At 39.8% G+C, this 24331-nt stretch overlaps 1 protein-coding gene across 3 annotated transcripts in view; it reads right to left on the bottom strand.

Moving 5' to 3' along the window:
* gli3 (GLI family zinc finger 3) overlaps positions 1-24331 on the bottom strand; it is a 165669-nt gene that overhangs the window by 121738 nt on the left and 19600 nt on the right. For all 3 annotated transcript variants that reach the window (XM_065294847.1, XM_065294848.1, XM_065294849.1), the window contains exon 2: positions 15249-15422. In XM_065294847.1, coding sequence (XP_065150919.1) covers positions 15249-15381 — 133 coding nt within the window. In that variant the 5' untranslated portion in view covers positions 15382-15422. The remainder of the gene's footprint in view (positions 1-15248; positions 15423-24331) is intronic.

The raw sequence follows: 24331 nt of genomic DNA, 5'->3' as shown, positions 1-24331 counted from the left end.
CTGGGTGGACAAAGACAAATGACCCGTTAAGCCTGCGTATGCCAATTTCCACTGTGTCTGAACGCTAGCATATCACTCCACTCGCTCAACACACAGACCGGAGCCAAGCCTGAAGCTCCTAGATCCCAGCCAACTCACCACAAATAAAGAAGCCAAATTTACACTTAGTTCATAACATTTCATAATGTTTAAAGCAGTAAAACAAGGGAGATTAACCTATTTTAAATAGGCACCCCATATAAATAGTTTATAAAACTTAGCATTTTAAGCCTAGCCTATAAACATATATAATCTTTGTTATGATTCTTACAATTTAATACATTTTATTTTTACTGTTGTATGCAATTTGTGTGTAAAGGACAATAAAACATTTAAATATATGCTTTGCCATAAAACATTTTTTGTTACATACAGCAAACATCTCCTCACTATCTGCTAGCTGCCTATCCCCTGAACACACTGTAAAAAAAGCAGTCTCTGTAGACAGCCCTGGCTCCACAAACGGCAACAAAAACATAACATAACAAACGTGTTCCAGCCAATAAACGACAAGAAGGATTTGGGGGTGGGGTTTGGGGGTTAGTGCCGTGAGGAAGCACGGAAGGGAGAGGGAGGGGCAAGGGTGAGAGTGAGAGAGAGGGGAGAGGGAGGGGTTAGCTACGCTCTGTTTTGTTTGACAACAAGAAGTGACGTCACACAGATTCGCTTAGATAGCCTTCAACTGAACTTAAGCATCTTATTTTTAGTTTGATGCCCAATTTCGATTTTGCAAACCCCAAAACAACACAAAAATAGCAAACCGACTAGGGATAAGTTTCATAAACCACGACGCAAGTCACTGCTGAACCACAATGCATAGTTGGAAAAACTAACTAGCTTTGTTGCACCTCGGACGTTCAATCCATGTTGGTTTAACAATATAGTTGATGATCACACGTAGGAGGTGGAGTACTAATTCATCTACTCAGATCGATTTAATGATAGAATATTGTTCTAAATAACATACATTGCACCTGAAGACTGCTTTTGTTATCATGTTTTTCTGTTCTCTGTTGATTTATTTCAAGATATTTTAGTCATTCGCAAGTTTCCTGTTATGTCACTTCTACCGTGCACATATGCGCAAATTTCAAAAATATCGCTTTAATTCTGTTTACAAACTACTACATAAAAAAACTAATTTTTAGATTGATAGATATAGAATAAACTGCATGTTGCTTGCTTATGCCGAGTACAGACTGCACGATTTTAGCCTTGGTTTCGACTCGTCGACTCGTTTTGAGAAATTGCAGACAAATGCCCGAAATCACAAGCAAATCGATGCTCGTGCACGCGAGTGACAATCACACAGTGTGAATTATCAAAGACGTGATCTGAGAGAATCGCCAACAAGTGAGATATTTGGCATGCGATTCAAAATCATTCCGTGTGAAATCTGTTTTGACTGAAAATAACATCGACGATTACCTACAGCCAATGAGAGAGAAACATACAGGACAGCTGGAAGTTCGGGGGAAGAGTCTCTCCAACCATTTCCTCCTTGATAATCTTTATTTCTTCTTCTTTCTGCTGCAAATGAGCGCACATGCAATTTGTATGGTAAGCTTCTTGCGGGCTACCATTTTTAATAATAATCGCAGTCTCACGTGAGAACTCTGGTCTTGCACGTGTGACCTCGAGTTGTTTACTTTGTTACTTCTCGCGTGCGTTTGGTTGTGAGATGTAGTTTGCGGACAAAGTTGTCGGCGATTCCTCCTACGGTAAAGTCATGTAGTGTGAAACCCCCTGTCGCCAATCCATCATCCAGTCTGTGACCCGACTAGTTTGAAAATCATGCAGCCTGAACTCAGCATTATTTTGCTCAAAAGCACGATCAATTTAAGTCTTGTTTTCTAATATAAATATCAAAAAATTCTTAAACTGAGATCCATTTACTTGGTAAGCAAGTGGCTTAAGATATTAAGTCTTGTTTATTGAAAAAAAAAAAAAGGTTTTTGCTCTGCATCACTCTATTGTGGGTAAATACATCCCAGCTAGTGAGACTGGGATGGCAGAAGTCTTATTAAGACAGTTAACGGGAGCCGGATAATTAGACAGTTCAAAGGCACCTGCTTGCCGTCCCACAGGAGCTGGAATTTTCTGGCCTCTTCCCCTCCCATCGCATTTAAAAGCATGTTAACTCCTATCAGAGGCTAGCAGGCTAATTTAACTTCTGACATTTGATATCTGAGGAATGAGAAGGATCAGCCGTTTAGCCGGAACGGGATTACCCCTCCATCCACCCCCGCTCCTCACCAGATCGTCCCCCACCCTGACGAGAAAGCCGTTCTGAGTCAGGCCAAATTCATTAATTTGTTCGCCGCTAAGCACTTTATCAATGACGACGAAATGGCGCTACGCAAAGTGGAGCGCTGTCCCCCATGCTAGTTACTGAGAAGCGGACATTTCAGACCTAACGGGCCAACTGGTGAAAAGTGACAGCATGAGTTAGTTAATTAGTTTAGTCCTGCTTACTCTAGTTCACATAATGTCTTTCTACAGTGTAATAAGAAACCTATCAAACAAAGGCAAGTTAGAAAATAGCTGCTTGTTTCATAATGACTTCATAATTGAATATATAATCATATGAATTTTTTATTAACTCCTGTACATTGGTATCAGTCATTTGGTAGGCAAGAAGGAATCTTATGGAGGAAAATCTGCAGGATTCATTTACGCACGGTAAAATATATCACAACGAGCAAAAATAATACATGTGTATTGCTAGCTAAAGCATAAGTAGATTAACAAAACATTTTATGTAAATGGTTCAGTGTGGGCCTGATCAAATAACTTCAGTAGAAAAAGCTAAATTTTAGTTTAAAACACTAAACAATGATTTAAAAAAACTTCCGGTACAGTACATGCTTAAAAAAACCCGCAAAGTCCAACGAGAGGACTGAAAGAATGAGCTTTAGGAAGAATAGGCCAAAAAATAAACTGGTGTGTGTTGTTCTGATGAATGTCTGGGCTTTGGCGTGAAAGCAGACAGCTTTAGGTGAAACCGTGTAATACACTGTAGGCCTTTGATGGTGCAGCTGTTGATGCGTACAGTTTCTCAGCTGCCCCGTTCAGACATAAGGCCCCTTTCTCAAGCCACCGTGACAATCAGAATTCCAACCTACAAGCCAAACCTCGTAAAAATAACACGACAATCAAGATTCCAAACCACAAGTCTGAAACCATTAAAATAACATGACAACCCCAAAAAAGCCACGTGACACCAAAATTGGTGTTGATCGGTTTAACCGGCTCCATATGTGACTAATAAAGTCATCTTGCACGTGTAAAATTACTCAGAGTTCTTCGTGAATAAGAGAAGAAAGTGTGTTCGTACCGAGCAATCTTGGTATTATTAATTTTGCGAGTTCATTCCAGTCAAAGACGACAACACCTGCTAAAGATTATCCTGATTTATTAGTCACTGTTCAGAACTTTTTAACTGGCGTAATCATGCATTTTATAATCCACTAGAAATGCGCTTCGGGCCAGTTTCTTCAGAAGTCAGAGGTGAAAGAAAAAAATTTGTTATGGTCCAGCAATTTATATAGAAACTTTTTTTTAGAGACAATAAACCAGTGATAAGGGTTAGCTGGTTTGTGAATGAGTAAGAGTTTGAGTGCCATCTTTATCAGAAATCCACTCAGTGTTCAAGATAGACATGGGCATGCAAAATTCAGACTGACAGCAGAGTTATTCACATCTTTTGGATGCACTTTATTTTACAATACAAAGTGCACTTACAGTGTATATAGCCAACAGATACTGGCAAATGAATGTACTAATTGTGGGTTAGGGTAAGGATTAGGGTTTGGGGTGTTACGTAGTAAAAATGCAGATTTAACAATAAGTATGTGCAAGTGAAACTGGACTGTAAAATAAAGTGCTACCCCTAATTTTCTCTTCTTCTGAGAACTATATACGAAGTATGTACTAGGTATATAACAGTATATGTTTAAAAACACCCTGGCACAATTTTTATGGTCAGGAATGGTCAGGCGTCCAAATGCACTTCTTTCAAGTTTCCCTTTGGCACTGCATGCCAACACTGTCAGACACTAACTTGACTGTTTGCCTAACCAACCATTTATCAACACTCAAAATGCACTGCCAAACTTTGAAACAAGTTTATTACAACTATACTAATCAATACCTCCTTAGTTTCTAAGAAAGAAAATGACTCTTTTTGAGCCCCTTGAAAAATACTTAAACCTAGAAACCTAGCACCAACACCCTTTCTTTTGAAATGGTAAATATGAGTTTAATATAGCGAAACACCCCCACCATAGTCACGTAGTCACTCATGTCCCAGTATGTCACCCATACATATGGCTCAAGAGCCTGTTATTGTAATGAGATACACATCTCGGTCATCAATCCCATAGTCACTCCTTATATATCCAAAGAATTCTCCTAAACCGATTTCCTGTGAGGACCAGTCTCTGTGCTTTATCTCTAACTTTTGCTTTCTAGTTAAGTTCCCTTCTCTCTCACATCAATAAAAACATGTCCTTCTGTGGCATTTAACTGTGCATGCCAACAGATCTGCAATGAAGCCGTGACTCTGCCTTACATAGTGTGTATCTTCTTAGTCCATTACAGAGTTAACCAATGACAGTTGGTTAAAAAAATATAAATCATAGCACAAGCCATGCAGGAAATGATGTCGCTGTTGTCACATCAAAATCACAGTGGTACATCGGAAAGAGAAACGTGTCTTAAAGCAGTATTTTTATAATGCTCTTTCTCTCTGGACCCACGCTGAGCAGAGGCAGAGCCAGAATTACACAAAGGTACCATTGATGAAGAGCCGGGTGTAAAACAAGCCAGTCTGCCCCACTAAAAACCCACTGAAATGAAGTCATGAGGTTGCCAAATTATTCACAGGAAAGACAGGACACTCTGTGTGTATGTGTGTGCCTAATGCAGTTTGTAATTTAGAAATCTGTCACATTTAATTATTAGAACTTTTTTGTTGAAGGATTACAAATGTCAGGCTACAGCAGGTAATCTACTTAAGAAAGTTTGTATAGGACTTTCGTTCAATTTTCAACAGAATTGTATGAATAACTGTGATAAAGCTGTAAATAGTTTTTCCAATTACAGTGGCTACTGGAATTGAACTAACAAGCAAACAAACAAAAACTTTAAAGTCCCCCTGTGATTAAAATCAAGTTTTTATTGTTCTTTACATCTGGTGTTTTTAATTAGACAAACTATGTACAAATTCATCATTGGTTTCATCATGAGTTTTCCAAAGACAATCTCTTTCCAGCGGTTTAAAATCTGCGTCAGAAACATGTAACCAATCACATCTGAATGAGTGGATTAATAGTTCGAGTGATAGATATTATGTAAAATTGAAAGATATCAGCACTGCTGCTTCAGCTTTGCTTCTGTGATGCTCACATGTGCTGTGTGAATGCTATAACCTGTTAACTTCAGGCCAAAACAATTGCATTGTGCAGTATGCATTGAAACCAGACTTAGCAGTTATGCATCTGAAACTGCCGAATGTAGCATCTATGTACATATATATATATATATATCTATGGTCCGAGGTGGTGCAAAAGAGTGAAAGTGGGGACCAGTGTTCGGGGTAACGCATTACAAGTAATGTGCATTACGTAATAATATTACTTTTCTGAAGTAACAAGTAAAGAAACGCATTACTTTATAAATGTAAACATTAATGTTTTAAAAAAGTAATGCGAGTTACTTTTCAGTTTAATTAATTTGATAAAAATAAATATACTGAATTAAACAGAACATGGTCACATAAAATTACGCACTCTATGCATGTGCGCCTGAGAGGGAACAGTTTAAGTCAGAAATGGAGATGACAGGCCAGAGCTTGACATTTTTGCGATGGAAATATGCAATTTCTGAATGCAGAACTTCTCAGTCATAACTAACACCTGCAAGGCCTGAAAGAGATCAAGCCTTAGCCAAGTAAGAAAAAATAACACAAAAGTAGCGCAAAAGTAACTTAAAACTAATGTAAGTATTACTTTCCATGAAAAGTAACTAAGTAACGCAATTAGTTACTTTTTGGGTAGTAACTTAATATTGTAATGCATTACTTTTAAAAGAAACTTTCCCCAACACTGAGCATCTATGTACATATATATCTATGGTCCGAGGTGGGAAAGAGTGAAAGTGGGGACTAATTTGCATATTTATTTCTAAGGTCCGAGCTGTGCGAGTGAGTAGACGCAGGGACAAATTTGCATATTTACAGATGTGTATACTAAATGAGGCATACAAAGTTACATTTAAGCTATGTTTTTTTAAGCATGAAGAAATTATGACTATTATTCACAACAGGGGGACTTTAAAAAGCTCAAGAAGGTTAAGTCCAAAGCAAACACAAAATTCAATTCAGAAAAATGAAAATGAAGCTTATTTTTTTCTCACATATTGAAAAAAACATGCATTCCCCAAAGCCTTTTTCATTCGGATAAAATGTAATAACGTTTATGCAGTTCCTACATATATACAGTTGGGTTTACGCTCCAGAAAGAGAGAATAAACAATTTATACAAGTAACTCTATGACCTTCAGTGTCTCTACAGAATTGCCTTGCACGAGCTGGCAACCGCGGCATTGATTGTCTACACAAGTGGGGCTTGCCCTGGTTCAAACTGTACGTCCTTATAGTGTAATCACAGATACTCTGACTGCCTGCTATAAGGATGTTTCTTTCAAACGTCTGCTCCCTCTTCGGCAGGCCGCATGCTCCGTTCTTTGCTAAATCGATCTCTTTTAGATGCTCGGTTAGCTAACTGAGTGTTGGCGTACCAGTGCCGGCAATTACGTGAACCGAGCTCTTATCCGATAAAGACAACAAATGGATGGTCTGACACTCCCTCCCCTCAGCTGGATGAGAGAGGTGAGGTTCTGACTGACAAGAATACAGCTCACCTCATCAACTCGCTTCTCTAACTGTCAATAATGACCAAACGCGCACACACATTACCTGAGCTATTTACTGAAAGATGAAATGGGGAGGTAGGGCAGTGGGGTCTGTTTCTAATCAATCATTGAAAATCACTGTCATACTTCACAGGTCTTTGATCTGGGCTCGCAGCGAGGGGCGCTACAGCTAGCTGAGAGGTGACGGATGGAGAGCTAACAGGAAAGCGTTTGTACATTATAGCATGATGGACAGGTAAAGAAAACTAAAACATGTAGATTTCTAAACACTTGAGTAGCAAAGCGTAAAGAAAACTAAGATAGGATATTAAACACAAAAGAAAAGTAAGACAGCATAATAAATTCTGTTGGTGGGGTCAAAACTCTGACTGTAAATTACTGTTTAAAGGTGTACTAAGAAATGACTTAGTACTGTCAAAGAATTGGCCAACGAAGTTAGGCACTGTGTCCACCGGAGCGTGTTTTACTGCGGCTGGCACTCACGTTTTTCAGCCCAGTCTCACGAAATTATGTGCCTATAGTCGTGTAACTATAGTTATAGTTCCTATAGTCATTTGATTCTTTTTCGTGATACTGTCACGAATTTCCACATTTTTTCGTGACCGTATCACGAATTTCTGTTTACGTGTCATTGTCCTGTATTGGTTACTCAACTGTTTTGTCCTATTTTATTATCATTGTCGCTTCGGTTTTGGGTTAGATTTACAAAAAATGACATCCTTACCCAAACCCAACTCTAACCCTAACGCCAGGCGACAATGGTTTAAAAATCAGAAAATATAAAAAAGCGACAATGGTAAGAAAACAGGAAAAAGCAGTTGAGTAGCTAATACGGGACAATGACACGTAAATAGAAATTTGTGATACGGTCACGAAAAAACATGGAAATTTGTGACAGTATCACGAAAAACAATCAAACATTTACGTGACTATAGGTACGTAATTTCGTGAGACTGGGTAGCGTTTTCACACGCTGAGAGATGAAAAACTTTTTTTTGGTGCTGCTTTTAAATGCTTGGTGGACACAGGGCCTTATGCTGTGTACACACCAAACACGAAGAATCGCATTCCTCTCTCTAGATTACTCACAGGATTTAACTGCATGTCATGCAAATTTTTAACGGCAATCGCGTCACCTAATTCACGTCATTCACAGCCCCCCATGCAAGTTCATGTCTATTAGCGTCTTTGCATTGAGTTTGTATGTAATCTACTCGTGCAAATCATTGAAATCGTGTTTGGTGTGTACGCCCCATCAGACTTGGAGGCAGGGTTTTGGAAAGAGGATGTAACACTAAAGTTACCAAAATGTTTTCTTTTCCGTTACCTGTTTTTCATCTCAAGGCTGTTGAGGGACAAATTCGAAATTCTCATTTCTAATTTGTAATTTATGCTTACAATGGGTCCAAACCCTTTTCTTCAAGTTTTATCTGCGCTACCTCATCCTGGTGAGAAGGTGCGGAGGTAAATAAAGAGAGGGAAAAGAAACAAAATGTGCAAGATAAGTACCTTCACTTTTTAAGTTTTATAGCATGCAATAGAGGTCTATTCCTGGAGAGACTCCTACAGCGAAAAACAATACCACTCCATTTAAGTAACTTCTTCCCAGGGTCCCTCGCTTTCTATTCCAGACACAAATCCCGAACCCCTGCAGCTCATCATTGAGTTTATGAGAAACATCTGAGCATGAGTTTTCTCCACAGCACTGCTCTCTGAATCTGAGGTCGTACCAAATCCAGGATCATTTGAAATGAGAATGCGTGCGTATGTGTTTGCGTGTGAAGGGCAGGGGTCGCCGAGGGCCTCTCCACCTCTGTACCAGCAGGGCCCAAGCTAATCCCTGTCCCGAGGCCCCAAAAAGACGTCACCCTCTGCCAGCCGCCTGGCCGTCTCCCTGCTGCTTCAGGAAATGAGCTACAGAGCCGCAGCCAGGAGGATACTGGCAGACTCGAGGCCAGCAAGGAGAGACTCTGTCTGGGATGCAGGGATACAGTCATCCTCCCCTCCCCATTATGTCCCCCGCTGGAGCTACAGGACCGTGACCCCGACAATGCTAAAGAATTTCTGCTGCATTCTCTATGAGCCGAGCCAGAATACCAGAGGAGAGGGGCAGAGGCGGCGTGGAGTAGAGGGTTACTAAGAGGATAAAAGTTTTAAAGGTGTGTGTGTTTGTACTCTTAAAAATTAAGGTCCCAAAAATGACTGTATGGTTCTATGAAGAACCTTAAACATCTACAGGTGTATAAAAAATATTTAAAGGAGTATAAAAGGGTAGGAAATAAATATTTGTTTTGAGAAACTTTTACTACAAGGCTCTTTAAGGAATCAAAAATGATTTTCCTATGACATCGCTTCTATGTGCGTTTATGTATAAAGAGAGCAATATGAAGAATACAATTGTAAATATATTATACTGGAGTATAGACAAAAATCTTTTATTCTTTACACAAACTTTTAACCCTCAGTATTAAAGTTGTGCACACAGTTTGTGCTTTAAACAAAAATTGTACATCTTAAATAAAGAAATACTAATGCAAATAAAGTTCCTTCCTTAAAACTAAATGAAACACAGAACAAACAAAATAATTGTGAATCACTAGTAAATTTTGTGCCTTTGTCTAAATATTATCGCTTTCCATGTGCTAACAAAAATTAACAAATGAACATTACAGAAACATTTACACTGATGTTTATGTGTTTCCAAGAGAGAGGAATGACGGGAGCATAAGGGAGGTGCAGAACAGCAGGACAGAGTGTCGAAACGGTTGATTATGAGTCCCATCAAGTGATCAATGATTTCATTAATAAGACGGATCATACAGCCATCACCGTGCTGACACCAGCATGAAAAATGATCCCGCAGCACATTTACCAAACCCTCCCTCCCGGGAATACCGGAATTACCCACCCCATGCACACACACGTCCATTCAATAATTCCCGTTAGTGTAACAGCCCTACACAGAGCAGGGGGGGCGGGTCGGACGGGACGAGAAATGAAAGGCTCGTCAGGATGAACGCTTCTGAGAAGGAGAGAGAAAGGAAGAGGAAGAGAAAATCCATTTTGAGGCCCCATTTTCAATTAGACTCCACAAGCTGTTATCACAGGTGTCGCAGAATAGGGCGAGCGAGGAAGAGTGGCTGCTATCCGCCTGCTGAAATGAACCCTTATCTGCGCGCCACAAAGATGGGCCTGGACAGACTATCTGTAAATTACTTTCTGGCCGTGCTGCTTACAGGAACTTTATTTCTGTCAGATGACATTTGCCTCTATTTGCTGTTGATCATTTAAATGCCTGCCTAAAAAGAAGGACGATGCCTTTGAATCTTACTCTTTCTGCTCCTTTTATTCTTTTCATGGGTCTGTCTTTTCTCTGTTAAGTGCTATTATTGCTTTTCGGCAATCTCGAAATGCATTCAGGCTAAACTGTGCTCCGGACGGTTTTCCGGACAGGACTTATCCTAGTCACTAAAATGCATGTTTGAGCTGCCTTAATTTAAAAAACAAGTCTCAAGATGCACGCTAGTGATGTTTCTTTAAGGTATGTTTGTAAAAACTACTTAAATGTCCTAATATAACTGATATAAGGCCTAGTCCTGGATTAGTCTAAACCCTGTCCGGGAAACTGCCCCTACATTGGCCCACTGTATAATCAAAAACAAACAAATGACAAAAAATCTGCTCCTGTTGTAAGATCTGAAACAAGATACCATCACCCAATCTGGAACCGTTCCATCTGTTTTCACCACAGAACAACAAGCCAGGAAAATCGGCTGCAAATTGGCCCTTAAAAAGTCCTGGTCTCAAACCAAAACCAGCTAAAACCAGTGGATAATGCCCACACTAAGCAAAGTTTAAAAAAACTAATATGTTGGAAAAGGACTAGATATCACAAATAAGTTGCGTTTCATGAACAGTCATCTTAATACGGCTTCAGCCACCAACATGTAAATGGATTGTTGTGAATTGTATTATATATCATATACATTAAAACTTTCCATAACTGCATAAAGACATCAAACCAAACCATTTCAATACTTTGGATAAAAAGTGTCCTTAAAACTGGGAAGACTTGTAAACAAAAGCATAATTATTTGTGGGCAGGTCTTGCAGTAACATGGCTTTTTGTGAAACATGCTATATACTTTCCTGGCAAAACTCCAAACTCTCTTCCCTCCTTTTTTCCTCCCTCTGTTTTCCATACTTCCTTCCATCTCATTTCTTTTAATCCATAAACAGTTCAAGAAACCAACGATCCTGTCAGTATCTTTCTCTCTACCTATCTCGTTCTCTCTTTGAATGGCAGGTGCCTTTTTGCTCCTTTTTAATTAACAAATTATCCCATGACGACTGGGTTTATTCAGTCCAAGCGCATGAACATCCCTCTCCCTCCTTCTTTCTCTCTTTCTCTCTCTCCCTCTCACGGTCCAGGCAGCAACAATAGAATCAGGAGACTTTGTGGTCCACCTGCCTAGCAAATGATGTGAGTTGAGGAGGAGGGACTCCCCCTTCCTTTGCCCCTTCCAAAGAGGACCAATCAGGCCATTGTGGTGGCACAGTCGGTTCCTTTGAGCTGTCAGGCCGGGGGAGCGGGTCCACAAATGAATGGCGCGCGGGCCTGCGCCAGTCTTTAGCTAACCATGTGGGAATGCTCCCTACCAAGCCTGCACAATTACACACCGCGCCTAAACTTTTTCAGAAACTTTTGGGACAGAGCTAAGAAAGAAAAGTATTGGGGTAAAGAAGAAGGTATCACTTAACAACAAATGTGTGTTTTTCTTTATTCATTTAACGTACATTACCAATCGTTCAATTCTAAATTAATCTTTAATTAAACTTTTGGATTTATTTAATCTCTTACAAGCTACTCTTTCTTAAAATCTTTCATTTTATTAAGCCTGTACTTTATCTTCCTTTGTCTAAATCTCCTCTCCTTCAAATTCTCACTGTAATATTTGGGGTTTTCCCTTTCGCACATCTACGATCAGTTACGATCTTTATCCAAAAGGCTAATAATGCACCACCACGGCATGATCCAGGATCATGGCTGATCCAGGAACTGTAAAAGAGGTGGGACAATCAGCCAATGCCACTGTTGGGCTCTTTACAATTGCCTTTTGTTAGTCTTGAGGGGGCGGTCCGGGCGACACGGGTTAAAGTTGACGGGGGTTTAGGTTACATCAGATAAGAGGTTATGAGTATTGGGAGACCAAGAGAATGCAGGGTAATTATAACCTCACCAGGAATGTGTAAGCTATCTTATGGCTGTGGTAAGGCCCTTTAGAGAGCAGGTCTAGGGCTGTTGTGATGGATAGCTCATTACGGTTCTGTTGAGAGCTTGCGGTCAGGGTAGCGCACTTGAACCCGAGCTTATGAGAAGATGAAAACTTTCTAATGTCTGTCTGTCAATTTTTGTTTTTTCTTAAACACAACTTCTACAAAACAAAGCCAAACAGTGCAAAACAACAAATAAAAATCAGAAATTACATTTGAAATCTCATTGAGGTCTCAGTTGATTGTTTTACACAGCAATGACAATGAGCCAATGGAGAAATCCCTTCTTTAAAAAACTCAGTGTCTCAAATGCAATGCTTGCAAAGTCAAATAGTTCAAATATTTCTCATTCAAGTTCTTTCAAAAACAAATTATAAAAAAAATAAACTTTATATCAGTGTTATAGCTGCATTTTTTAAATATGTAAACAACTGTCTCGCATTTCAGTTTTTATGTCTCTTCTAAGGAATGTTAGGAGAAACATCTTAGACATACTTGATGAAACATAACTAAAAACATTCAAACATTTTAATCGATGTTTGTTCAATGGGTACTAAACCAATAACTTTGGCATAGTGTCATGAAGACCTGAAGGTGCATTACGTGACCACTGAAAGCTGATGTTATCCATCATAACTTGGTTATTTGAATATCAGAAACATGTTAAAATGCACTGTGGATGAAAGATGTCATGCCCTTCTATGTCATAAACCGTTTGCGAGTCCTGTGGCATGTTGAGGGTGATGGTATTCATTTGAAAGTCAACCCCCCGAGTCTCTCCCATGAGTGTGGGACTGAATCCCGGGCCAGATGATCACTGCAGCAAACTTTCTAAGACAAACCTTATGTTGTTCGGAGGAGTAATTACCCTCGCATTACCGAGAAAACTCCACAATCAGTAAGCCAAATTACATCCATGCTTTTTCCACAACAGTACCGCTCTATCCCCATCACTAACCCCCCCCCCCCAAACCCCTGCCCCCCCGCCTCTAATTAATGAAAGAGAGCTGGCCATCTGGGAATGAATAACAGTGAGAGAGCGAGGAAAAGATTGAGAGGAGAGAGAGCTCATAAGAGCAATTAACAGTGCCCTCCTCCACAAAAAAGGAAATTCTTATGCTGACTTCCTGCCATATCACCAGAGGCTCTCATATGGAGTGGTACAAACCGACCACTCATCAACCAGGACACACACTCGAACACATCCACGACATATTTGAGTAGTAGAAGAATATAAAAACACCATTGCTGGAAACTCAAACTTTAAAGGTGGAAACTAATTTTAAATGGTTTCGGCTTGTCTGCGCTCCTAAAATTAAAGGTTCCTAAAAGGTTCCTTGTTGGGCTGTACAGTTCCATAAAAAACTGTAAAATCCACAAAAGCTTTCTGTTTTACATCAATGATAGAAATGCTTCTTTTAAGAACCTTTGACTGAATGGTCCTTTGGGGAACCAAAAATGACACTGCTGTGAAGAACCATTTTAGCATCTTTATTTTTAGGAGTGCAAGTTGGGGTAAAATGCTGGACAACCACCCAGTGGATGTAGTTTCAGCCTGGTTGACCATCTTGGATCAAATCGCTAGAGCTTGTAGTCCACTATGGACCATCGCAAAATGAGCTAAATGCCTGTTGCTTAAACCAATCAAACCGTCTTTAGATGGTATATCGTTTTTTCCAAATATGCATGAAGACTCTTAAAAATAAAGGCGGTTAAAGTGTGGGAGTCCAAGATTGCATCTGTACCAGAAGCTAGTTATTACAGATTATGAAATTTGAAATATGGATATTTTTCTTACAAAATAGCATTGAATAGCTGCAGAAGACCTTTATTAACATATTGGAGCCGTGTGGATTACTTCAGTGAAGGATGAATGCACTTTTTGGGCTTTAAAGTCAGAAGTTGTTCCCTGATCCCTGTTTTCTACCATTATAAAGCTTGGAAAGGCAATGGCATTTACTAAAATAACTCGAAATGTGCTTATCTGAAAGATGATGGACATGTGTATCCCAGATTGCTTGAAGGTGAGTAAATCATGGGGTAATTTTGATATATGGCTGAAGTATGCCTTTAACTGTGCATTCACACCAGCCGCGGAAGAGGCGGCAAGCGCGGATGATTTACATGTTAAGTCAATGCAAACACGCGATTAGGCATCCTGCGGCGCGGTACACGCGGTAGCCGCGGCGCGGATGGCGCGGAAGGTGCGGGGCGTTCCGCACGAATTGAGCGTTGCCGCGGGAAACGCACGAGTTCAAAAATCTGAACTTTGGCGGAATTCCGCGCCGCGTTAACCAATCAGGAGCTTGCTGTAGTAGTGACGTGATTACAGGAAGCGAGCGGAGTGGTGTAGTCTCCGCGGAGTCGCAGAAGCCCCTCCCATGATGCGGATTTCCGCGTGAATTTCTCGAATGACTAGAATTTCACCCGCGGCTTTCACGCGAGAATGAAGCGAGTGAACTCAAATGTTCAAGCGTCCAACTACGCGCGAATAGCGCGTTTTTGCCGCCTCTTCCGCGGCTGGTGTGAATCCACAGTAAGGATTGCCATATCACAGTGATGCCAAGAACTATTTCTTTCATACTTTTTTACAATTTAAAAACTTTTTTGTAAAAGAAAGGTTCTTTGGATGATAAAGGTTCTTTATGAAACCATTTAGCCAAAAATGGTTATTCTATGGCATTGTGAAACACTTTATTCATGCAAAACTTTTGGCTATTTTTCAGCAGGTTTCATGTTTCCCATCTGCCAATGGTGGGCCAAGCAGCTAATGTTACTAGATCAGACTGGTGTACGTTCTGAGCAATATTTCGATAGAGCTACATTATATGTTCTTCATGTAAAAAAAAAGTATATATGGTTTAATAATTGTTTTTGCATAAATAAAAAGTGTTTAAATTGAAGAATTACACACAGCAGCTTTAACAATGCAAAACAATTCAGAAAAATTAAATGGAGGATAAGAAGTTTGAAGTACAGAAAAGTTGCAAGAGTTGTACCGTTAGAGGTAGTGCTGGAGGCCACAGCCTTCTCACTGATGTCTATACGGGTGGAAGTACTCTTGGTGGCTAAGATACTCTCCACCTTCTTCTTCTTCTCCACTGCAGAACTGGTCTGGGACTGGGTTTCCATGACGACTGAGCATTCCTCAGTACTTCATCAAGACAGGATGCCTGCGGGATCATGTAAAGACGAGGGCAGAGGTCAATGGTGGGAGTAACAGGCAACTTTTTGTGTGACATTAGGTTAATAAAAAGAAAAATAATGCACTTATAAGTACCCAAAATAACATTTATCTATTATTGGCCCTTGTGCATTCATTCACAAATAAATTTTGGGCTCTTATCTCTTATTGGACTTTCCTCTCTACAACTCTGGACAAAAAGAAATTACAAAATGACTCTACATATGCTGGGTTATTTTCAACCGAGGGTTGGGTCAAAAAGAGACAGAAAGAAATTTACCCAAAAAATGTTTCTATTTGACCCAACAATAGTTAATTCTTTTTAAAACAACTCGGCATGGGTTACATTATAATGCAATCGGTAGGGTTTGTCCCGTTTTGACCCAATGTTGTGTTGACAATAACACGTCATTTTTAGAGAGTATGTATTGTAATAAAATGCAAAAGCTCAAAAAGTTTATTCATTTACTTCTGTAGGTTATTCTTTTTTTTATAAAAAAGATTGCATGTTTTCACTTTAAAGAAATAATATCAAACCTTCTGCCTTTGAGAGTTTATGAAAGAGCTATAATTGATGGAAATATAAAGTCTGTATGTCTGTTGGGATCAATTGTAACGTTTATGTAATAAAAGTGTTTTAATTACCGAACAATATTTCTAATTGTTTTCCAAGTCTCTGACAGGAATCGCTTACAAGAGTAATATGAAAGTAGCTGTCTGAGGTATACAACACAGCTATTCAACTTTGGAGTGCTTGAATCTCCAGAGGAGAGGTGTAACCATGCTGAATGAAAGAGGAGGGGGGTGCAGACAAACACAGTTAGCTTTGTTTGTTTAGGGGCTTTTTTCCACAACCACTTGAGTCTGTGTGTTCACTTTCAGCTCAACACAACATCTGCTACCAATCCTGGTTTACCAAGAAGAAGAAAAAATTGAACAACAAGCATGCAATTATCAAGAGTTCTGATTTCATTTCGTGGTTGTTTGTTTTTCCCGCAAAGAAACGTTTGCTTTTGATTTATTAATTGAGATAAATAAAACTTGACAGAAAGGAGTGTCTGGTCAGGCAGTTCTTTTAAGTTCATAGTCATGCTGGCACTGTGGAAATCTGTGTCACGAAAGGGAAAAAACTCCCAAACGTCTGACTCGCATTACAACACATCTAACAGGGGAGCAAAGGTAAAGAGAACTAAAAAGAGAGAGACAGACACAGACTCCCTCAACACTTTCATCAAGTTGTAGCTGGTTTGTCAGTGTGAAAATGTCTGAATTGCACCGCTCACTTCATCATCCCCAATTGACAAAAAATGCAAAAAGGCAAAGAAAAACCAGTCATAAAATGAGTTAAACTGAAGATATGGACCAAGTAGATGAAGGTTTGGAGAGAAATTGGGATTTACACATTCCTGTGGACAAGCAAATACAGCGAGCTTGCATCCATTCAAGCATGGCTGAAGTTTCTTTTGTGTGCTCTATGGGGCGGCCAGCCGTTCAACTTCACCAATTAAGACTTGGACCTTTTCACCCATAATCCCATTGACCTGCTCTGTGCCGTCTAATCCCACAGGTGTTCAGAAACCCCTTGTTCTTCACCCAACTCAATCCTTTCCCCATAAACAACACTCCTTTAGTTATACTTTCACCTTGTCTTTCTCCTACACTTTCTTATATCCAGCGTTGATGATAAATGTAAATTCATGCTTAGGTCATCGTATTGATCAGAGGGGTTGCTGTTTAAAGGCTTTTGAGTGTTTGTGGATGTGTGCCGTCTTTGTGTGAGCATGCTTTTGAGTGTGTGCACAGAAAACTGCTCAGTGTCATCTTGCACTTGACTTGTTTACAATTGCTTGCAATTGTTGTAAATGTATTAACAATTGGCTGTCTGGAGAAGAAACAAGTGAGAAAGTACATTTCTTGATCATTTGTTCATTATTGCTGCTGTTTTAGGTGCATTTTAACTGTGTTGGCGAAATTCAACTTATTGAATTATTACATGCAGGTGTACTGTACAGTGTGCAAGTCAATAACAGAATGCTTATTATGTTTAGCATGAAACACACAGGTAAAGAGCGATTTATAGTCGTGCGTAGGTCCTACGCCGTAGCTATCCGTAGCCTGTGCGTAGCTCTGCGTAGCCTGACGCGCACCTCACAAAATTTCTAACAGCGCGTCGGCTCTACGCGGACCGCAAGCTCTGTGATTGGTCCACCAGAACCCCTCCCGTCAGGTAAAAAAAACTGCGTCATAGGTATTTCCGTTTGAGACGGTGAAAACAAAGATGAGCCAAGTTGAGGAGTGATTTAACTCAAACTGCAACATAAGTCGCTGTTTATTTACTTCCATCATTGCTGGTCTTCTCAAATTATACACAACAAGTTGCTATATCTTCTTCGTTTGTGGGTTAACTTGCTTAGCTGCTTCTTCTGTGACGACTTCTGCTGCTACTGTGGTTACACGCGTGATAACTGCCAACCAGCGGTTTCGCGTGTGTTTGCACGTCGACGCGGACGGCAACGCACAAGTATAAATGAAAACCGACGCGGAACCTACGCCGTCGCTGCTACGCCGTAGGATCTACGCACGACTATAAATCGCCCTTAAGGTTTAATGTGTTGTGAGGATATTAAAGTCTGGTATATAAATGCTATGAATTGAGGAACATTGCAACAGAATGCATTAAAACCGCTGTTTGGTTGCAGTTGTTTCCCAAAATAAATACAAATTCTTATATTAATGTTTATTATCTGACAGAGTCACACACCCAATTAGCTGTAAGAAAGAGTGTTTCTGTCTGTGTGCTGGGTCATAATCCTTTCTCACAAAAAGAGAAGCGATTAACCAGGTTTAAAATACCGCAATTCAACCTTCTCCAAAGAAAAAAAAGTCTAATTTTAAGCACATTAAGCAAATCAATTTAACATAAATTATACGCTCTGATGACAAAAGCGGAGAGTTGAAAGTCAGATGTAAATATACGTCAAAGTCACATAACTGAAATACACTTCCGACTTGGCTTAATCAAAATTTACATTTGTTTACTTGAGGTGTTTCTTTTCAGCACGCTGTAAACAAGTTCCCTTCAAAGGTTTTGCATGCTTCCTGTCTATAGTTTGGGAGTTAGGATTGGACTCATGGTCTCTGGTGTGCAGGTGAGAGGATTAGGGTTTAAATCATAAGGTCATATAAACAGATTATGGGCATATTGGGTATGGGATACAGGGCTTGTTTATAAAAGTATATCTTAAATAAAACTTTAAAGCGGACATTTCACAAGACTTTTTTAAGATGTCAACTATATAACTGTGTAACACTAAAGTTGACTTCTTGTTGGTGGCTCAGGACTTGACGGCTGACTGTTTAAGTTGATTTTCAATAAAGCAGTGTTGATTTTTTCGCAGGTAAGCCACGGGCTAGTTGGTTAAATTAACACAGAAAATATTTTTGCTTATAAAAAACTGCATTTAAGGTTTGTTTCTCGCCAAACCTACAGTATACAGTCAGATCACAACACCTGAAATATAGCTTATGGCATGAATTGCGTGGATTATAATAGCCTACATTCGTATCCTCTTTAAAAAATAATGATTAAAAACTGGATTGAAGTGACATTCAGTGACACGCGAAGTGCAGAACTTTTCTTTTTAGAGGCCCACCCATCAAATACTTTCTTCCTCCGTCACTGATTAGTTCTACAGCATTTTAATTTACTATTTTATTTTTTTCGGACAATTCTGTAGTGTATTTAGATGTTGTTTGCTTTGAAATACTGCTCGATTTGTTCACAGTACATCGTCCAGTCATCCGTACCACTGTCAAATGGGTCGATCTTTCCAATGTATCCAGCCATTTTTTCTTGTTTTTGCTCTTATTTACTGTTTTTGCGGTGAATTTACCCCGGGTTTCGTCTCGCTTCTCCCAGAAAAAAAATGCCCATCCGAAAAAAAACTTGGAGACAGCGTTTTCATATCATATCCAAAAATAAATCCTCGTCGCCAACTGTTGTGTTTCCACTATAGTTTTTACAGAACACAGATAAAAGTCAGGACAACGATGGGCAGTTCTTTCGTTCTTTACTGCGTGTCAGTAACTCTGTAACACATTACTTGTTATTCATTGCGTTATGAACGGGCCAACCAAAAACCTTACACAAAGTTCAACAACATCTAAATACACTACACATTATTTTCGGGAATAAATGGAGGTAAGAAATTTAAGACTTGGGTTAATTAAATTTAAGACCTAGGATGAAAATCTGGCCATTTTTAAGACTTTTTATGGCCTTAAATTTAACTTTCGATGGTGTTTTTTTTAAAGCGCTGCGCTTCGATTGGAAACAATTAAAAACATACGATGGCCGCAGGCGTAAATGCCTTGGTGTACACAGCCCTTATACTATATATAACACCATACTCTTTTGTATGCTTTTAGGACACTTAAAATATACGGAACGTGTAGACTGGAATTATTTGTTTAACACTTTTAAGTCCTCATGAAGCTTAAAGTGGCAGTCAGCATCCACTCCTATAGTCACCAGAAAACCCAAAACATTTATCCAAAAAAATCTTTGATCAAATTACATTTTGGGGGGAACTATCCCTTTAAAGTACTAGGTTTACATTTATGTATAGCAGATTTGGAGCTTTGGTTTTGAAAATGAAGGGTTTTGGGTGTAAAACCGGGTAAGGATTTGTGGTGAAGATTACTACAGATCTACTTTGTGGCTTCCCTTACCCTTATATCATTGTGTATACCATTATTATATACTATAGCCACCATTATTAAAGGTGGTGAATACTGTATGTGTCTATATATATGTTGGTGTATAATAAATATATGTGTATAATGTGTACTATATTTACATGCAGACTAAACAGTTAAGTATAATCTATGTAACTTTTATTTTGACTTTCTTTCAGGCGGGACAGAAAACACATTCAGAATGCCCTTACAATGGACGTCCAGAAGCAATCTTCTATTGTAAGCACATAGCCTAACTTTTTGGTTATAGCATATTTTGATATGATATTTGCTTTTGATATAAGGGATATAAATCTTTTTCTGGGAAACATGGAGCAGAATTGATGACTCATTTTGTGGTCATATCCACATTTTTGTCCTATGACAAATAGGCCTCAGTGTTTTTATACAGCATGATTCTCAAGCGCTCTCTGCAGTCAGTTATCCTTGCAAACCATTGTCCCAAAACCAATAGATTTAGGCTTGCCTACTTCCTTAAAATATGTAATGATATTGAAGCAGGAAAGAAAAAAGGTGATTAGGAAAATGGTTTGTTTCAAGGACGAGCCCTCGTCCCAACGGCATGGTGAGCATTGAGCACAGTAAACTAATACGATTAGCTTTCTTCTCTCCTTTAAAGCGGTGTGTCGCACAACCTTTTCCACTTAAGATGCTTTACAGAAAGCGGAAAAGGACTGCAAATGACTTCCACCGCCGATTGAGCCCACTGCGCCTTACGTTCCTGGGTAACAAGTGCACAACGATGTAATCTTAATGCATACACGGTTTCTCTTTTGCGCTTGCTGCTCAGTAGATAAGAACGGTATAAAGAACGCGCGACAATACCAAACCTCTAGTGAGCTCCGGCTCCTTGGCTTATTAGCCTCCTTGTTTGTTTATTTGTATTGGTTTGTAAGCTGAGATGGAGAGAGAGCCAAGACAACGAGACCAAGGGACCCAAAAGAGGCGATGAAATGAAGGAGCAGCTTTTTTCTCCTTTACTTGCCCCTAGAGTGGAGAAGTTTCTGTTGTGTAGTCGTCTCGCAAACGCTCCTGACAAGACTCATTTCCACGCTGTGCCACAGAGCTCATGTCTGATGCTTGCATGCTTTATTTTCTTAGACAAATGAAAAGAGGGAAATGCAAGTTCAGCTATTCGCTTGAAAGCCACTAAACTCCTGAAATCTCATTCAGGGTCGAGTGCACGGACAAGTGAACAGAAAACAAGGTGAAACCCTGAAGGGTTTGTAATGAAACCGAGACACCTGGTAAAGAAACAATGCCTGTTGCTAAACTGCATCCAAGCATACTGAAAAAGCAAACGCTGATCTCTGCAATAACTGAATAATACAACTTCTCTCTTTAACATTTGTACAAAAATGTGTCATGTTGGGTTTCAATAACAATCATTGAAATTTCCGTCATGCAAAGTTTATTAAAAGCTGGAATGTATTTGTGAACAAAACTTTTTGCACATTACGTCCCACTGACTAAACTCCTGAACTGTGTTGAATAGTTGAACGGCATTAAAACGTACTGTAATATCTTAGTACCGGCATTCCACGCAATCCCAGTCAACATGCCGCACTTAATACAGATGACACAGTGAGCAAACTTAAGTGTGGGGGGAGAGAAATTCCCTCTCAATCTCCATTTATTGTTTGTGTGGATGTATTTGCGTTTGGTGGTGGTGTGTGAATGTGAAGTTCAAGTAGCTGAAGAGAAAGAGGGTTTCCTTTGCTGATGCAAAGCATCCAGCCAGCCCATCTTTCGCTCCTTCCCTCCATCTCATACACACACAATGCTTGCATTGACTAAGATCAAACGTAGCTGTGGTGAGGCTGCTAAGGCTTTTAGGGGGGGTCTTGCACTCATCTCCCTAGGGGCCTGGAGCAGACCTCAGTACCTGTCACATCCCAGTACCTCACAAACTCAAAACACCGGCTCACTTACAGTTACACACCTCCATATAAAATAACTGCATCTAACTGATCTACTGTGGCTATACAGCAACAGATAATCTTAGACAGAGGAACATTTTATTACTCATTGGTTTATATTGTGTAGGTGACAGTGTTCCTGTAGCTTAAGTGGTCGATCATTGCATTAGCAACAAAAAAGGTTATGGGTTAATTCCCAGGAAGGACATATGCATACACATACTGATAAAGTGTATAAAGTATGCAAGATGTAAACGTAAAAAAAGCCGCAAGATGTGCAGAATTTATCTAAATATTTCAAATGTGCATATCGCCGTGGTTTGCAATAACTTAATGATTTAAATACTTTAAAAAGTTACGTATAGTCAAAGATTTAGGTCGACACAGATAGTAGAGAGACTGGCGAAACAGACGTTTCCCGGAAAGAATGTAAAACTTACACTGATTATATTTTTATATATTTTTTATTAGAATTTAAATAGATTTTACAAAGTGAACGTAGTTTTGTACTACATATCATCATCACATTATTTAGCAACGTATTGCATTTTTCTCCAATATCATGCAGCCCAACTTGTAATGGACTGTGAAGGCTGAAGTATGGTCCATTTTTAAGTGTACGTGAGGGTCCGTGGATGCAATTTTAGTCATCAGAAGAGATTGCGCGTACTGTACGTGCAGCGCCATATTTTTGAAACCTTGCATGCATTGCGCGAACAGGAGAATGTAGTATGTAGCCCAGGAGATGCATTGCGTTTTGTCGAATGTCTCCACACACATACAAGTAAAAAAATAATGCTTTGTTTTCAAATGTGCGCAGATAAAAGCATCTCTGTATAAATATAAACACAGTTGAGATTTCTTTTGAAACACTAAGTTTAGATTCACGCGGGACGAAAGCGTTAAGGCTTGTCTGAAGTGTGGCCATCTGCCAATCACAGTGGCCGCAACGCATGCTCTGGTTTTCCGTAAACATAATTGTCTGGCTCGCACTAGGTTATTTGCATGAGGCAATCTGATTGGCTGACACATGCTTTGGCGCTTGAAATGTTGAGAAATGTTCTACTTCTGCCGCAAGCAACGGTAGTAACGTGACGTTGACGGATCCACAATTCAGTTTGGCAATGCATGACGTCACCCATTAAAAGCAAATGAGAGGCGTTAATGCTTACACCCCGTGTGAATGTACTGTTAAAGGGCTCTTTATAGTTGTGCGTGGGTCCTACGGCGTAGCCGCGATGGCGAAGATTTCGCGTCGGTTTTTATTTATACTTTTGCATCGTCGTCCTCGTCAACGTGCAAACACACACGCAGACCGCTGGAAGGTAGTATCCATGCGTGTAACCACAGTAGCAGCGCAACTTGTTGTGTATGATTTGAGAAGACCAGCAATGATGGAATTAAATAAACAGTGACTTTTGTTGCAGTTTGAGTTGAATGACTCCTCAACTTGACTCATCTTTGTTTTCACCGTCGCAAACGGAAATACATATGACGCAGGATTTTTTACCTGACAGGAGGGGATCTGGTGGACCAATCACAGCGCTTGTGGTCTGTGTAGAACTGACACACTGTTAAAAATTTTGCGAGGTGCATGTCAGGCTATGCAGAGCTATGCACAGGCTACGGATAACCCACGGCGTAGCTACGGCGTAGAGCGTACGCACGACTATAAATCGGGCTTAACAAGCAAAAGTCTCAATTTTATCTTACTGCAATCAGGATTTTATAAAGAAACTCCTTTGCAATATTTATTTATCACAAGATTATGTTCACTATGTTTCAGTTACTCATCAAACCGAAATTCACACATGCACAATTCATATGTACAGTACACACACACACACACACACATACATAAACATTTGCTTGCTTTTCCAAACAGACAAATGAATCAGAAAGCTCTTATTAGCCCCAGTGGTGTAGAATCAGAGAGCAAATTATCCCATAGCTTCACGATTCATCAAGCCAGACCCCAATCCCACAGCACCCCCCCTCTAAACAGCCCCCCTGGAGAAGTCATAATGTTTACTTAAAGACAGGCTGCTGCCCCCACAGGCATGCTCTATTAGTCCTTATTAATTCCTATACAGACCTCGGCAGCCTCGTCATTTACAGCTTATTACAACCTAGAAATTAGACTAGATGAAGTCATGCTGCAGTATACAACTCCACTGGCAGGAAAAAAAAATGGGGGGGTGAGGGTCCCATAGAGGGCTGA

The sequence above is a fragment of the Paramisgurnus dabryanus genome, chromosome 22, assembly GCF_030506205.2.
Source record: "Paramisgurnus dabryanus chromosome 22, PD_genome_1.1, whole genome shotgun sequence".
Taxonomy (NCBI): Eukaryota; Metazoa; Chordata; class Actinopteri; order Cypriniformes; family Cobitidae; genus Paramisgurnus; species Paramisgurnus dabryanus.
The sequence above is the reverse complement of the archived record's forward strand: the minus strand, read 5'-3'. Positions and strand labels throughout refer to the sequence as shown.